At 41.9% G+C, this 18497-nt stretch overlaps 1 protein-coding gene across 2 annotated transcripts in view; it reads right to left on the bottom strand.

Moving 5' to 3' along the window:
* Window positions 1-18497, bottom strand: part of rcan3 (regulator of calcineurin 3) — a 41933-nt gene that overhangs the window by 14644 nt on the left and 8792 nt on the right. Inside the window, exon 1 of one of the 2 annotated variants that reach the window (XM_085767012.1) lies at window positions 9111-9407. The exons of the other annotated variant lie outside the window; for it this stretch is intronic. Within the exon in view, the coding sequence (XP_085623138.1) occupies window positions 9111-9197 (87 nt within the window). The 5' untranslated portion in view covers window positions 9198-9407. Of the gene's footprint in view, window positions 1-9110; window positions 9408-18497 lie in introns of those variants that run through there. 2 annotated transcript variants of the gene reach the window in all.

Below are 18497 nucleotides of genomic sequence, written 5' to 3'. Positions count from 1 at the left end.
GTTTATGATGTGTAGGTGCCATTCGCATTATTGGTCCTTTTTAGTTTTTCAGTAATCACTTTGTGACTAACCAAGCTTAGCATACTATTAGCTGTCTGATGTTGATGTTTTGCTGATACACTCTAAGTGACTGTACTAGCCTACTGGATTAACTGTTATGCAATGTTGGGGTTCAAAAACATTTTATCAAATCTGTGTCTACATATCAAATCCACATTCTTTTGAACCCTAGTTTAGTTTTGATTATTTGGAATCAACAAAATGTACTGTATAACCCTAAAGATTCAGTTTACATCTGTGACCGTGTTGTAACAGGCAGGAACCCAGAGAGGTTACAGTTTTTAGTGGCAACTACATTAACATTAAAGCAGAAGTAAGCGATCCGGTCGTTTTGGCTAATGCTGCGTTCCAGGTAGGCTTTTGAAACCGTAAATTACAGCTTCAAGTCACAACTTACGACTTTGTAGCGTTTCAGGCAACCCACTGGTGTTTTTCCGACCTGTTTTACCTGTGAAAGTCACTATAACGGCCACTCGTAACTTCCGACCCGTGAACTCGTACCAGATCGAACTGGTACGACTTCACAGGTCGGAAAAACACGAGTTACGAGTTTCCTTGAACGCACCATAACAGTCCTCGTCCCTACGTCACCACATTCACGGCGTCCCTTGGCTGCACACACAGCCCTGCATGCCGTTCTCTCTCCTCATTGGATAAAAACTGTAGGATACGATAAATGTTTTCTCCTCGGCTCAGAGCAGAGCAGAGTGACTGACAGACCCGTGTTTCGGTCCAAACACTCTATGTAAGTGATTGCTGTCGGAAGATATAACTATTTAAGACATATATTAACACAAATATATCACTTACTTCTGCTTTAATTAAGGGTCCTTAATTTTCACAACCTGTAGCTACAATTTAAAAATGGGGGTTTTCACACAAACTAGATCCAAATGATGGAGGTGCTGATGATTCAGAAATGTAAAGTTAACGAGCTAAAAAACTAAAAGTTTAAACAGGAGTCTCCTGCATTTAATCAGCCAATCATTTCTCTGTTGATCTACAACTCAGTGCACTTGTGGTCGTTGAGCTTTTACCCAGTGATGCGTCTTTTTACTCAGTGGCTCAGGCAGTGGCTTGAAAAGAGCACATTAATTAGCATTAATTAGCTACAGCTAAAAGTCTGCCGCTGGTGGTGTTGGTCGTTTTGACCGGTTTTATATGGTCGGTGCTGGCTGCAAATGAGAAGCAAATGTAACCTGCTAACGCTCAACACTGGTTTTTGACAGTAAAAAATAATGAGGGGAGATTAAAAAGTTGGACAAGAAGATTTTAAGCGATGATCTTTATGACCAGGAACTCAACCCAAAGATGGAGCCGGCCATTGGAACCCAAAAATACTGTTATGTATTTGACCGTGGGTTCAGGGTGTACTGTAAGCAAAATTAATTTTAGCAGCGGTCTGACTGCATACAGAGTCACTGGAAAGAGATGGTTGTGTGCAAATTCACCAGGGCGGTACAAATTGATGTGAAGGTGGGCCCAGGCGTGTTGTAAATGTTTCACCCATTGAGCAAATTTAGAGCATACTCCATGTCTTTGTCAATCTGCTTCATAAACATACAGACACAAGAAGAAACAAAGGAAGAAAACAACCAGAGTTTCTGGTGAGGTCTGAGTTCAACCAGAGAGTAAGCTAAACACACACACACACACACACACACACAATCCTTTGGACGCAGCTGGTGTGTCTGTTGCTAGCTAGCTTAAAGCTCAAATTCACACAGATGATCCAAACTCAAGATTCATTTTGCATTTTTACTGTGTGCCCTACATTTCCTATTATCATTGTTCTTCCACTTGATATTGATCCTCTATAGATGACACTTAAACGTAAGAGTTTTCAACTACTTCATTCATACAGTGCCTTTTCTTATAGATTATGATATGACAGGTTGGTGCAGAGCTGTGCACTCACACTCATGTTAAGCACCAAAGAACTACAAAGTAATGTCTAAAAAAGTAAATTCAGAACCAAAAGTTGATAAATTGCCTCCAACTGCTGACTAGTTTGAATCTTAACATAAAAATACCCGTTTAAGGACGTTATAAAGGAGGATGTCCATCTTTTAAGAGTCTGGAATGACTGAATATTCATGGTCATAATCCTCATCCTTGAATACAGACATGATTTTGACATGCATACACATGCTCTGGCCTTAAAACAGCCTGGGTGATGGTGGCTCAGCTACAGGAAAGACTGTAAACCTACAATTAGCTTGTTGACTACTTAGGATGAGGTAATGTGTGGACATGAGAAAAACAGAGACTTGATATCACTGGATAAACTCAGTGTGTGTGTGTGGTGGTGGTGACCCAACACTCAGGACACACAGGCAGGCACAACCTCCGTCAAAGCAGCCATTACCATTAGCATGGCAGTAAATCCCCAGTATTACAAAACAACAAACACAACTTGTGATTAATAGCTGTGTCTGCATCGTGAAGGCTACATAAGCACTGGAGAGGCATGCGAATGGGGTGAAGTGTTATTTCAGTGAGATCAATACTTTGAGCGGGGAGCGGTATCGACAGGGGCCGGTGCTGCTGCACAGCGCTGCCGCTCCCTCTGGGACAGTGTCCATGGCAGGGAGACTGAAATCAGTTTACAGCATGTGGGGACACATTAATCCTATTACCACCAATGTGGTCGTTACAGTTTTTATTGAGGCAGGAGCTTTTCCTCGTCAGCAGCACTTAGCCTTGGATGAACACACACACACACACGCACATTTTCTTTACATCACACACCCTTTAACATGCAAGTACGTCCACACAGGCTCCCAGGCAACGCCGGTAATCCAAAGAGTTATACAACATTACGTAAGGTGGCTCAGAGAAGCTACACCGAACGCTCTTACCTCATTGCCACCCCAGCATATGGACAGATGAACTCTCTGTCTTTACTCACCGCTGTTCTGTCACACACACACACACACACACACACACACACACACACCCTCCCCCACCCCCCTCTTGCATTTCACCCCTTTCTCTGTCTTTCTGGTGGCAGTCAGTGCTTCCTCTTAGAGCTGACACAACACAACAAAGCTGGCAGTGTGGCTGCACAGCTTGCAAGCGGACAGTGGAAGAAAGCAAATAAGTGCATGTATTCAAGTGCTGCACATGGGTAGAATTTAAAGATACTTTTCATTACTTAGGTTATAGAAGTAAGCATATTACTCTTTATCTTTCATTACTTGTTTTTTTGTAGATCAATATTCTTAAAAAATGTTTTATAACAAGTTACCATCACTGCATTAATGTATATTGATCATCATCATACAATAATATATACACTATTATGAAGCTGGGCTTCCTGCATAATCAGTGTCTTAACATTTGGTACATAAGTAAATTTTGATACTGCTCCTTTAAAGTTATTATATTATTACTTTGCAAATGCAGGATTTCTCAACCTAATACCCGTTACGTAATATTTATCCACTGTGACATTCAATTTACACTGATATAAAATGGAAACAAACCAAAACCAATATTTGTCATTTCTGCTAATATGTCCAAAAATAATCAATAATCATTAGTCGGTTCATTTTCTGTTGATTGATTGATTCTGTGGGGTGAAACACTGTAATTGTTTCAGCATTACTGTAGGTACTTATGTAAAAGGTACTTTGTCAGACATCATTTAAGTTCCCCCTTAGCTTGCAGTGCAGGAGACCCAGAGTCTTTAGGTAATGGCTTTGGCATTGCTATTTTAGGAACTACAACTGCCTCATCTTTCCAGAGGCATTTGTGTTGGACTGGAAATCTTATTGGAAATTCTGACAGCAAATTTATATTTGACCAGTGATTTCAATAACAAAGGCGGGTCATCATGTGACGTTGTTTCTACGTCTTGAAAATTGAGGGCCTCTACATTCCACCACGAGGCCTTTTTCTTTGCTTCTAATCTTATCACTTTATGTTCGTGTCGTCTTGGCCACATGATAACCCGACACCCCACCCAGGAGACTGGTCTTTGTTCTACGTCACCCTAACGGACGCAGCGCTAACCTTTAGCTGACACCTGAGCCACAACACTTCTCTAGGGTTTCAGGCCAATGTGAGCTGCCCATCTCCACCTGCCTATGTTGCCCAGACTGGGGGAGCAGGCACACCTGAGCCCACTGCTCTGGCCGAGGATCGCTCAACCTTGCCAAGATGCAGATCTGGTTTCCTACCAACACAGAAAATGATACTGTCACCGTCTACATCCATCCTCTCTGTCCCGCTGCTGCTCCTCTGCCTCTTGCCTTCACCTCAACGACTGGTCAGAGTGCATCACAACAGTGTTTTTTAAAACGTGAGTCTGGGATCATTTCGATGTTCAGGTCTAATTAATGATGGATGATATGAGCGCAATGGAAAATAAAGCAATGCAGAGCAGAAGGGTTACAGAACTTAATGGCCAAAGAGCAAATAGTAATTTATCAGGAACCTGGCAAGAGAGGAGATTTCTGTCATAGCACTGAAATATTTCAACGATTAATTATGCCTCCATTTACAGAAAATGAATGTACTAATATCTTAACAATTAATTAACTTCTTCGTTATTTTTCCAAGTGATTACGTCAAATACTATATCCCCTCATTCAAAACCTTCTCAGTTGTGAGGATATTATTTTGTCCAATGTTATAATTAATTGAATATTTTAACCTTTAGACTGTTGTTTAAAGACAAAGAAAGCAACTTGAAGACGTCACTGTAGGTATTCTGAAACTGTGAGTGGATGATTGATTAATTAATGAAGAAAATAATCTGCAGATCAGTTGATAATTATAAAGAATTATTACCTGCAGCCTTCATTTGACCTTTGACTTCAATAATTCAGATTTAAAGCTCCATGTACCCACATTACTTTTCAGGGTGCTAAAGTTAAGATTTGATAAGTGATATCAAACTATATGAAATAATCCAAAGATCCATTGTTTTATGCCTTGCTTTGCTGATCGGATGCTCAAAATAACCGTAACATATTAAAGGGAGGAATAACGTGTTATGCAAGAATATTAACAAAAGAAACGTGGGAAGGAATGAAAACATCACATCACAGACGTCAGCAAAAAACACTCCCATTCTGATGCCCTACAAATAACAGATTAGTCATCAAATATCTCCCCCTTCCTCAAAACAAAAATAAATATTGTGACGATAAAGCCTGAGAACAGACATATGACACAAGTGACAGACGAACAGACAGGCGGACAAATGGAAAGTGACCCGGGCGCATGGAAACTTCTCCAGGCATTCTCAGCGAGCTGTTGGCTGTTGTGTGTGTGTGTGTGTTTGCTGACAGAGGTGTCTGTCTGTAGGTCTGCGAGTCCGCTGACTCACTGTTGTGGTTGGAGTGTGTGACTCTGGAGTGTGTGACTGTGTCAGTGTTACTACAGTTTTCTGCATGCGTGTGTGTGTGGTGGAGCAGGCTTAAGTTCAAAATAGCTGTCCTTCATGAGCCTCTGTGTTTGTGTTGCTCTATAATAAAGTGTAAAGGGGTCATTATGTCCAAACCCTGGTTTTGATGTGTAAAATGCCTCCTAATTAAAATCAACACATTTCATTGAGTGACAGACTGAAGCCGGAGAGGCATGTATCACGAGAAAGAGCAGGTTGACAGGCTGATTAATCATTTATACAAATAAGGGAGCAAATTATTGGGGGACCATCACCCTGGCAAGTAATTAAATAAATAAATTAGATGTAAATGCCAGCATCAAGTCATCCATGCGAGACAACTGTAAAGCCTTTGTCACACTCGCTTCAGCGCATTCACCTGCCAACATGCTATGACCTTCACTGTGTGTCCTGTGTTATCATCTGCTGATGCTGGTAGATTTTCCAGGTAATGATAGTGTTGTGATGAACATACACGACGTACTACAGCTTCTCTGCCGTCAAACCCACAGCTCTAGCCTGCATGGCCGAAACCTCACAAACCACAATAGTCCGTTTGTTTTCTCCAAAACGGATACAGAGCACTTTGGAATAAGAGCCATTATTATAACAACAACCTGGCCTGTCCACAGGCTCTCCGTTTGGCTCATTAATGATGTAACTGGCGGGGACCGAGCCAAGGCGTGGGCAAAGCATTTCAACTGTGTCAAAACAATGGCTCCGAAACACCACAGCCATTCAACAAAGCGTGTCGTCCAATAAAAAAGAAAAAAAACCTACCATTCACTTATTTTCTTCATGTCGCCTATTCAAACATCGCTGCCATTGCCTTAATCTTTCCACGTCGTCTCTATAAATAGCAGCAATCTACATATTAGTTCACCCATAGTGCTTTGCAACAAAACAGGACTCAGATTATTGTTCTTCATCTTCAGATCTGGGGATATTAAGACAAGCTCAGATCTTGTTGAGCGACAATAAAAACAAGAGCAGGCAGACAGGGAGGTGAGCTCAATCAGAGGCTGTTCCTCACATGCCCTGCTTTAATCTGCCCTCTCCCCCAGCGCTCTCCATTGCTCTCTGTGAGCCAGAAACCAGGATTAGTGGTGTTCTTTGTGCCGTTCGAAAGTCAGCCCCTCTGTCTGCTGTTTTAATTGTGCACAGACCCCCTATTTTTTTTTCTTTGGGTGATTCTGGGAGTGGTGGGCTGATGAGAGCTGCTTCGTCCTGATCAAACTGTCCTGTCCGTGTCAAGCCCATCTGGAGAGGACGGCTCATCTAAGAGAACCGACTAGGCGTTTGTTAATAAAAAGTAAATCATGATGAAATAAATGACTGCTACAGAACCACGTCATCACTTGTCCTGTGTGGTACTGTAAGTGAAGAGACAGTCATGATAAGGATGATCACTCCTCTCTATCGACACCTGCACTTCACACTTGGATGTATTTCTATTTCATCACAGTCCTAATGGTCTTAAAGATGATGCCCACCTTTCTATCCATAATTACAGCACTTTCACCTTGCCTGGTCTGCAGTGGATAGAGAGTGTAATGAGAGTTGGGAGTAAACATAGCAGCTGCCTGGCTGGTTGGGAGGGAGGGCGTGGGGGGCAGACCACAGGGTGGTAGTAGAGATGCTCCCATCTCATATTTTCCATTCCCAAAACCAGTTCTAATATTTGAACCTATGTTGTCATCATTTTTTTGTTTGTTTTTTAACAGCTGTGTACTACAAAACCTGCATGGATGTGATATGATTGATCTTACTGCTGTGTGGCAGAGCTCAGATAAAACACAAACAGATGAATGCTAGAGAATCATTATTTTACCAAATAAATATAGCAATAAATAACAATTCATATTTAGTTTTCCCGACACCAGTGCCACCCCTGCATACTGTACATACTGTACATGTCGGCTTTTTAGTGGTGGGACCTTCCACAGTAGAGCATTGCCAAGGTGCTGACATCTTGCCAGCTGCAGTAGTAGTGGCTGCAAAGCACTCAACTCCTGTCACTGTTTCAGAGTGGCACAGAAATTATTTCTGGAAAAGCTGCAGTTTTATCGAGGCGTGTAACAATAGATTTCTATAAAAAAATATCACTGTTTGCACTCTCCATGACCTAAATCAGTATTTTAGGTAGTATTGCAGACATTTCCAGCACTATTATCAATATTGAAACAACTCTAGGTGGCACTGTGGTTGACATGCATTGTTTGTGTTCATATGTGCAAGATGCACATGCATTTCTTAATGAGCAAATCGCAGCATCCATGACACCATGAAACAGGACAATTTCATTCCTCCGGGCAGCTATAGCGTAAGGTTAACAATAAACATGGAGTTACAAAAAAGTGATCAAATACGGCTGACCAAGGTGCTGTGGGGATGAGGGTGGGGTGGCTGGGTGCTTAAAAGCTGCAACTGCTGCTTTTGCTTGCAAAAAATAGCTGAATTCAGCCTTCATCACACCAGAGCGCATCCGCACTGAAGAGCAATTGGCACAGAGGGGGGGGGGGGGGGCAGCACCTACACTGGCTGCTTGTGACGAACTATGTGTGTATGTTACTGCACAAAGTGTGTGCCAGCCTCCCGAGCTGCACTGTAGCTTTTTTTTTTCATTATTCCTTCTCCATTCCTGCGTCTCTTTGGTGGTGATGAGTCAAATCAGACAAGCTGACAAGCAGCCAGCAGGTGAGGGAATATATTCTGACATGGAATTTCCAAAGGGTTTAGTGGGTGAGCCAAGCTTTGGGAGACCATCTGTGTGGCCTTTTAAGACCCAAAACTGGCACGTAGCTGTGCCAAAGGTGGGGTCCCGAGGCTCACTTTGAACACATTTAAGTGCAAATGCTTCCCTGCCCTGTCCCTTATGACAGGCAGCATATAGGACACGCCAATTAAATATTACTGTAACTCACACTAGTGAGTGACCTAAATGTTCTCAATATCAAGTTATTATTTTAAAAGTAAAAACTCAATGCACTTTACTGTATCTAAATCCCCTGTGGTATCAGTGCCAACCCTTATTTCCAACTGCAGTATGACAGCATTAATATGGTGCTTAATATCAACCATTCACTGAATTGTCATGGCTCCGTTTCATCTAACCAAGTGCACCTGCAGTGCTGCTGAGATGAGAAGGGAGCAGAGGCACAGAGGGATGAGAACAGGGTCTGTCCGCAACTGCGTCTAAAAAACTGCCTCACTTCTTTCCCCTGCATGTGCCTTGCATGGACAATTCAATTCATCACACCCTCCAATTCAACCTGCGCATCATCTCCAGGCAGAACCCCGCTCTATAAAACTTACACAACCAATTTGGTGCATTAAGGTTATTTTTGTTGTTGTTGCTGCTGCGCGTGTCCCATTCCTGCCTCGTCTATACCTCATTTCTGCAATTCATCCAGCGTCAATCACTGTCCGTGCGCGCGGAGCTTGACGAGCTGCGGCTCCCATTGATAAAAATCCTCGCCCGAGAGAGAGAGCGAGAGCGAGAGAGAGAGAGGGCTGCATTCAACGTCACCATGCATGCACTTGCACAGGGCAGCATGCGAGTCAGTCCGTCCTGAGAGCAAAACTGCTGCACAACCACACAACAACGGCAAAACCAGGTTTTGATGCAACGTGCTTTTTTTTTTTTTTTTTTTACCTGCATTTTGTCTGATGTAAACACCTCGGTGTCTACTTCGCAGGCGATGATGGTCACCATCTCCAGTTTCATATTTATCGATGGCATTCCCTTTCGTGGTTGTGTGGGGAGAGGGGGAAGCTGAAAACGGAGTTAAAAGTCTCTCTCTCTTCCTCTGGCGTCGGGGTCGCAGAGAAAGGAGCCGGTTCGGTTTCTTCCTCCACCAACTCGAGGTTAAGTCCGGCGGACTGTTGTGTTTGCCTCTGTCAGCTGTGAGAGTTGCTGCTGGACCTTCTACTGCACTGACGCGCTGCTGTGACTGATGCTGCAGCAGCCGCACAAACTCTCCCTATCTCTCTCCCTCGCTCGCTCTCCCTCTCGCGCACCCCTCCTCCTCGCGCTCGCACATTGACGTCATCACCATCCTCACGTTCGTCGTGTTTTACGCCACTACAGTGGTTGGCGAGCCATACAGGGGGGCACTGCAGAATTCACGGTCCGGTTTATTCCGCCTTTTCTTTTGTGTGTGTGTTTTGTGTGTTTTATATTCACTCGGCTGCAAAAGTGTTACAAACATTTTGGAAAAAAAAAAAGAGTAAATCTAGGCCTTAACCAAACTGTGTGCATGGTCCATCAAGTCACATCAGCATCAGTGTCATCCTGACAAAAGCCCAGTGTTCCAACAGAGAGCTGGTGATTTATTTTTGATACCTCTCATCTCACAGCACAAACTGAATAACAATATTAAACGCTATATGAGCAGTAGATAGTGGTTACGTTTAGTTTCGGATGGTTAGGAGATGAATCTGAGGGGTTACGAGATGATGAAGTGAGATGGGAAACAACAAAACCTAAATACTGCTTTGTAAACCTGGTTAACTGACTCTTTACTGGATATAGTCAAGACATAAATGATAAGTAAAGGCAATTATGCCCTAAAATAAAGAGGTAGGTAATAAGCTATAGCCTCAGCCCACACTCAATATTGTTATGCTTTAATTTATATTACTGTATAGGACCTAAATAAACTGAGCTGAACTGAAAATAGTTGTTACTGTTATATCTCATAGGACCCCCCCAAAATTGGTCAACTTTCATATTCTAATAAGGAATTATTGCACTTTCATTGATTGCTAACAATACAAAACACGTGTGATACTACTTTGTATTATGCAAACAGAAAAAGTGTGGGATGCACTAAATTAGACTCAGGTGTTTCTATTATTGCGCCCATCCCCTTTGTGGTGGCAACATTAGTTATAGTCAACTATCATTGGAACTATATGTGAACCGCTGTTAACACTGTCAGACATTTTTATATGTGGATCATGTACTCAAATTCCTGGATAACTGACAACATTGTGCGTCAAAAACATGCTGCCTACTGAGAACATTTACTGCTTTTTTTTTTTTCTTTTTCTCCCCGCGTCATGGCATAATTGCATAACCGTGCCTGTCAGCTGCACGCTCCGGAGTTAGAGCTGCCTTCAGTTGACATGGTCCGTGGCTTCGTGGGCTTAAGAATAACGAACAAACAAGACGGATGTATGGCGGTCACGATGATGCGTTCAGTGCCAAAGTGGTTGTCATCCCTGCCTGCTGTTATTAGATACAGAAAATTAATAGACGCCTAATTTGGGCATTAAGAGGGGCAAGAAGATGCCTTGTTGATCCTGGCAAGACTCAGATATGAAAACTTCAAAAGAACGTCTTAGTGAGCTGTACTGTACTTTTGTGCTGACTTGTTGATTGGAGATTAACTGTACCACAGCTCTTTATCACTCACAATGAAGCAGCTGATGAAGATGCGTGTACCACTGCAGCCACAGCTTTTCTTTTAATTACAGTGATACAGTACAAGTTTCCACTCCGGCTAAAGACCAATCATTTAAAAAAATTCCCACAGACATTAAACCATTGCATAATATCCTAACAAACCATGTCTTCTTTCCATCAGTCAGATCATCTCTCTCTCCACCACCCTCCGTTTCATAATAATAATTGCCAGGCTGGCCGAGACAGCTAAGTCCCCTATAAGCCATTAATATTAAGGCTCTAGGCGGTGAGGGCTATTTATGTCTGCGTGTGTCAGGCATTGTCCACGCCGTGCAGACGGAGAACATGAGAAAGATACGTGAGGATGACTGTGACATTCCTCCACCAGACTGCATCAGTCAGTCACCCAGTCTGGAACAATTCGTCTCTAAATGCCAAAAACGCCATGTATCAGACACTGTAGCATGTCGGCCTGAGCCTGAGCAGCATCGTCAGCTGCTTCATCTGCTGGGAGAGAATCTGCTTTTTTCTTTCAAGTCACGATAGTCAGAGCAGACAGCAAAGAAGATGCTACTTGACAGGTTTAGATATTATTTCAAAATCATCCCCACAGCTCATTAATCACTAGCTCAGAAGTAATAAAAGCAGTGCGCCCTGTGCCGCCTTTTCTTTTAAATCCACTCTGTTTTTTGAGATCTAATGTAGACTTGGCTTGCCAAAGGTTGTGATCATTTATTTATGCCTTTTTGGAAAATTCTCTTTACACTTGCCCCTGTTTACAAAGCCTTGGGTCAACAGAGGATGGTTGAGATTCACTGTCTTGCTTCAGCTCAGCAGATGCTTTGCTGATATGGATGTAGATTTGAACCAGTGTCCTCAAAATCATCATGTCTGCTCTAACCGCACTTTTTAGTCTTGACATAATCTAGTCTAATCTTTTCCATGCAAGTGTCACTGCTGTGCTGTCCCAATCAGGACTCCTTGTAGCCTCCCCCAGGGGGCTAGGGTTAGAAAGCAAGCGGAGGATTAAGGGTAGTTAGCTAAAGAGACAGAGAAGAGACAAATGCTTGATATAAAAAGCTATCTTTTAGCTTTTTATTTCAAGCACTTGTCATATAGTATATAATTTATATATAGGATCAGTGGCAGATTTTGCCACTAAGTGTTTTATGTGCAATTAGACTTTGTCTGATATTTGATATCACATATGTTTTTTGTTTTTTTTAAATACATTTAAACGAGATATATTATGCCCCTTTTCCACAAATTAAAATAGTTCCCAGGTGTCTCAAAGACATGTCTGTGTCATGCTTCGGTCAAAATACACCATGGATCAAACATCACAGCTCTCTTTTCATCCTCTTAAAACAGCCCTGTTCAGAACGGCTGGTTTCAGTGCCTGTCCCTTTAAATGCAAATAATGAACCACTGCTTGCCCCGCCCCACCCTCTCTACTGGTCCCAGGTAGGGACCCAAATATATGTTAAAGAGCCTTCAGAAAAGTGATATTTCCATAGTCTGTCCCTTTTAAGTATTTCAGTTTCCAGGTTTACCCTTTGCTTTCTGTATGTTGTATCTTGTATCTTGGCATGTGACAAATACTATTTGGAAATGTTGTTCAATGCCAGAATTGCTAACATTAAATACAATTAAATAACATATAAGAAATAATAATAATAATCAAAAAACAGGGTTGGACTGTATTGAGATAATACATTTTGGATATTGCCTATGCTCAAGTACAAACGCTGACCCAGACATGGACAATTCAATTTCACTGGTAGTCAATATCATCTTGATGAGTTGTGTTGATGAGGAGCCAAGCTAATCTAACAACAGTGGGGTTGGGATTCATTGTTGTATAGGCTCTGCTATTGATATAGAGTGCGTTGGATGGGATGTATTTGGTTATCACAGCGCTGTGTTGACGCGCTCCTCTGACCCCTTTTGACGCTGCTGATAAGAAGGATGGATCGCTGTGGATGATGAAGCACTTTTCTTCTTCTCTGGCCTCATTCTGCAGCTCTCCTCCTCCTCCTTCTCCTCCGCCTCCCCCTCCACCTCATTCTCAATTCTCCTCTCCTCATTCACAATTCTCTCTGTTAGATCTCGCAGCGAGCACACCCTGAATAAGACTCCATGCAGGAAAAACATCAAGCGCCAACACAGTCCATCTGAAATAAGACTGTGAAGAGCGACTGCTCATTTCTGACAAAATGCAAATGAACTTTTATATGATGCCATAACAACAACAACATAGTTATCAGCATGTTACTTTAATGGTTATTTAAAATGGCATGGCGCTAGTTTTTCTTCAAGTGGTTGATTTGGTGAATTTCTAGATTCACCAAATGGCCTGTTTTAATAGCAAATGAGTGTATTTTCAAAAATATTGAACTATTCATTCAAAGAAAATCCTTATGCTTCAGTTATAGGCTGTAGCTAATTCTGTAGTGATGCGTAGTGAAAGCCACACTGATACAGTTTGTTGTCAACAACTGAATCTAGATGCATCATGACAAGCAAACAGGATGGAGATGGATAGATTTAGTGAAGAGAAATCCCTCCTCAGGTCTATTTTCCCTCCATTTAACCTGGTTCTCCATGTGCATGCAAATATGAATGAATATAGATGCAGCATAAATTCACAGATAAGGCACACAGTTAATTGAATAGTAGAAAATGTAGTTATTGCCGAGTCTCTGGGGTGCATGATGAGCTTTATAAGAGATGAGAAGAGGAGGAGGAGGCGGGGAGGCAACAGATATGCTCAAAGGGTGAGACGCTGTGTCTCAGACTCACTGACGAGCAGAATTTGTATTCTGAAGTGGTTCTCTGCAGAGGAGCAGGAGGGAGGAAAATCAGGGCAGTGGATCATCACAGCAGGTCCATATACGCATGCTCGTAATACACACATGTATGTTTATGCGCACCAATGAGCACAGAGGCAAACAATACAACACATGAACACAATGCAAAAAGATAAACTGCATGTGAATGTGGACGGTATTTGTGCGATAACATCTATGACGACTGAAGCTGTGCACATGCATGGACGCAAATTAGTGAACATGTATTCACCCAAAATAGAAACGCATGAAAATATGACAACAGTTCTAAAAAAGACACAGGTGATGTCACCGCTGTGTGTTTGCGTGTGTGTGTGTGATGTGAAACTAGAAGAAAGAAAGGAATGACAGTGTAAAAACAAACTCAATAGCTTGGCCACCGCAGGCATGCAGATAGGCTGCGTCTGCGCTATCCTCCATGATCTTCACACACCTGCACACAGACACCGACACACACACACAAAATGCACTCTCACTCACACACGCACACACAAACACACACGGACTCCATCTCTTCACTGCCAACCCCTTGTTACACCGGGCTACCTCACTTGGCCCAGGCAAACCAACCCATGGTGCCAGCGCCAATGCAGCTGCTGTAATCTAGGCCAAGCTATTTATAAAGCAAGCAGCCAAGTACAGGCGCAGAGAGCCAGGGGGAGACAGAGGGATGGGAGGATAAAAGAGTGTCTACAGGGCAGAGAGACAGATCTACAGAGTGTAGGTGAGAAAGAGCGGCGGAGAACAGAGAAGCACACAGTGGCAGGATGGCGTAGAGAGAATAACAGTAGAGAGACGGTGAGTGAAAATCGAAACAGACACAGACAGAGAGAGAGAGAGAGGTCCTGTCAGGTGCAAGGACAGCATGTGAGCACAAGCCCACCATCAACTGTAAATGACAAACACAAGAAGTAGGTCTGGGCGATTATGGCAAAAATCAAGATTAATTGAACTTTTTACCTCAATTAGGATGAATGAATTATTGTTCTTTTAAAAAAAAATTTGTTGGGCCCGCTTTGCACAGTCGGCTCGGTGTTCCTCCATGTCACTTCCATGTAGTGGACTGGATGGGGCGGAGTCACGTGACCTGACCACACAGCCAGTATTGTGTTTTCCAGGGGATGGTGCATTAGTAGAGAGAGAATTAAAAGGGGGAAAACCAATAAAACCGACATGGGCCAGATTACGTTGGTTAGAAGCTCTAAATGTCCGTTTTAGTATTTTTCAATTAATTGCCCAGCACTAACAAGAAGTGTCCATCAGCGCACTTCTGCAGATGAGCTGACAGGAACGAGGGATGGATGGTGCCAAATCATTTTGGATGTGTACGTAATAGAGTTTTGATGACTTCCTACTCCTATTAATATGAGCATTTTGGTCATATATACTACAGTATATACACAGTACATGTAGACTAGTATGTGTGTGTCTGTCTGTGTTTGTGTGTATAGTGTGAAAAACTTCATTTTGGGGTTTTATGATGGAGAAAAATGACCAATAATTAAAAAAAACTTTAAAACTAAAGGCTAAAATGAACATATATGTTTTCACGCAAAAATGTCAACCAAGTCCACCTGTGTAATATTTCTTGTTTGGGTATACAGTAGTTTAGTGTAGGTATGATGTCTAGTCTGCTTAACAGTTATTGCTCAAAAAGAATGGTATAAAAACTGCTGTGAAAATACATTTTAACAATGAATATTAAAATGGCTGCTTTATGTACCGTTTTCCCCAAACAGCATCAGAGACACTGTCCAAAACATGGGAACTGACAACATAGTATGTATTTGGTCCACAGCCACAGCTGGTGGGTCACCAGCAGCTGTTGAGCGTTTTAACCCAGTCCAGCAGCTTAATAGCGAGAGTAGATGAGCTGCCATATAGCTATGTGAATGCGACAGAGACAGAGGGCGAGGAGGAGGAAGCACAGAGCAACACGTGCCGATGGTTCCACTGATTGCTTTGCTTTGAAATCAGGTCAAATCTTTGGATGGGTGAGGCAGACTCTCTGACCTGCACGCATCACTGCTGCGAGAACACCAGACACAACAAATGAGGAAAAAAAAAACACACACACACAAGAAAGGAAGAATCCAAGGCTCAGAGCCTCAGAGACAACACAGTGCTCTGAGAAGTGGGCGCCATTTTCTGAGGCAAGCAAACAAAGAGGGAGAAGGAAATGATAGACTCTCACTCTTCACTAGAGCTCTATTCTTTCATTTCAAACAGATCTAATTTAAAGCCATGGCATCCTCATGGTAACTGTGAGTAGCACTGGTGTGATGAGACAGTGAACTTTAAAATATGGGGCAGCCTATGCAAACAATGACTAGGAAAAAAACTGGGTTACAGATTTCAGATTTGAGTCAGACAACTCCCCAGCAGATGCTCCAACTGTACAAATTGCGGCGCCAAACTTTTGGGTACATGCCGTCATTAAGCAGCATGATGGAGACGGTGTTAAGCAGACAGAGACAGACTTAAATGACGAAGAAGAAAGGCACTCTTGGGAGAGACATAAATAAAAAGGACTCAACGAGAGGCAAAGTAAAGCAAACTGAAGTGGGGAGAGTCACATACATGACACATAATTGTTTTTCCTTTTTCAGGCAAAGTAACAATAGCGAACAAACGAGTGCCAAGAGAAAAATCAACAACACCACAGTCAATAGTCCTTTTCTGTAAATGCCAACTGGCAGAAATTGATTTGAATGCTGCTCTCCACACCTCTCTCCCAATAAATAAATCCAAGAAGCAGCTTCACAAGGCAGCAGGCTTTGCAGACTTGGTTGCTACACTATAAGGGACAGTTGTGCGCATTTTAAGCGCTTTTCATTCTTCATTTTTTGATAATTTTGGCTGTGTTAGTGCACATGGCATGAAACTTGGCAAGATTTTTACTCAACTCCTACAGCAAGTCCAAAATACACTGTGCACAAACAAGAGTTGCACTTGTACTCTGAAAAATGCACCACTGAAATCTGCATTTTTTTTAAAATCTTACTTCCATTAAAGCACAATACATTTATTTTATTATATCTGGGCGATTTCCTATAGATGGCGCCATCACAATTGTTCCCCCTTCCCTATCCCATAAGCTTTAACCATGAGAAGTTCTGTTCATCTGAAAAACCTGGCATTCAGGTTAAAATCTGTAAAGAAATTAGTGAGCATTTGATTAGGATCTATGCATAAGTATTTGATTTCAATAGGTCAGATGTAAGTGAAAAAAAATTAGCTCAATGAAAGTAGAATATTATATTTATGTTTAATAATTTAATAAATATATTTTATAGGCACATTTTTTGCTCTTAGCGATACAAGTGTGAGTAATATTTAGAACGGGCCTAAAGGGTAAGACATCAACAAAGTTTAGTGGGTGAACATTAAAGGTTAAAAACACAAAATAAGGGCAGGAATAGAGTCAAATTGGAGCTATAGTTTGATGCAGTGAGGTACAATGCCTCACCATTTCCACATGTGAAACACAGCTTACATTTCTAAAATATATCCAAAAACTGTAGAGTATATGGGTGAATGAAAAGATCCAAAAATAGACTACCTTTTTATTCATTTTTTGCAATCAGCTTAGTTAAACTTCCTGTTGTCCATGGGCTTATTCCAGCTCCTTAATTTTACACTTTCATGCCTTTAAGCAATCATCTGTAAGACATTATCCATTTCATGAACTGTACGATTGCAGCTACGCCTCAATTCACAGGAGTCCGCTTAGACTTGGCAGCAGTTAAATAACAGATCATACTCTGTTGTATTGTGAGCTGCCATTCTTGAAGGCGCCCACAGAACATTTCTTTTTTTAGACTGAACCAGAAAATAATCTTGATTTAAATAGAATCACAGGAGCATGACTGAGAACAAATAGCGCAGCAGCTTACATAGCATTGGAGTTCTTATAGTTTCATAATCAGCCTTCTTGTGGCGAGCGAGGGAGGGCGGCGCTGAGGAAGACGAGCAGTCGTTTTTAATCAAAGCAACCCATAAACACAAAACCAATCATCATCACACATCAAAGAGCAAGACTTTTTATTTCCCTGAAGCTTACATGCTGAAGGTGCAGGAGGAGTACTGTACTGAAAAAAGAGAAATAAAACAATTTCATCATAATGAGAATACAGGGATGATAAATAGATGCAGATATATCTGAAGCGCAGAAATGCAGCATGACATCACAGACTTATGTAACTGGATTTGATTAGCTATGTGAAGTGCACAATAAATTAATCACATTAATCTATCCAAGACATATTTCTTAATAATATTGTGCAGATATTACTGAATGCGCATTTCTCAACTGCAAAAACAAAAGAAAGAGAAGCAGCAAATAAATAAGAGCTGCGTGTGGAGTGCAGGGCTACAGCTACCAACATTTGCCTAATAAACATTAGAAAATACTGACTTATGATCATCAGGAGTTTCTCCCACCAGCAGTCACAATTCACATGATATCAAAAAGATTCTTGGAGGTGTTGTCCATTAACTGGTCACCAATTGTCTCGCAGCTGTCAGAGATGACCACCTTTGTCTTTCTGTTGAATTTAACATTAGCTTCTGTTTGCCCTGGATCAAAAGAAGAGAGGTGACCTCTGGCCCGCTGCAAAGGCTCAAATAAAAACAAACCCACAGGTGTTTTCAGTCATTCTGCTCTGGTTGTAGGTGGGCCTATAATAATGAATCACTGGAGGCCACTGGACTCTAGGTTGTAATAAGAACAGACCTCTTTTTTTTTGACAGCAAGTCGTAGCAGGAAAAGCACAGGTGGTGC

Source organism: Trachurus japonicus, chromosome 22 (assembly GCF_045865225.1).
Source record: "Trachurus japonicus isolate A0001 chromosome 22, Traja_1.0".
Classification (NCBI taxonomy): Eukaryota; Metazoa; Chordata; class Actinopteri; order Carangiformes; family Carangidae; genus Trachurus; species Trachurus japonicus.
The sequence above is the reverse complement of the archived record's forward strand: the minus strand, read 5'-3'. Positions and strand labels throughout refer to the sequence as shown.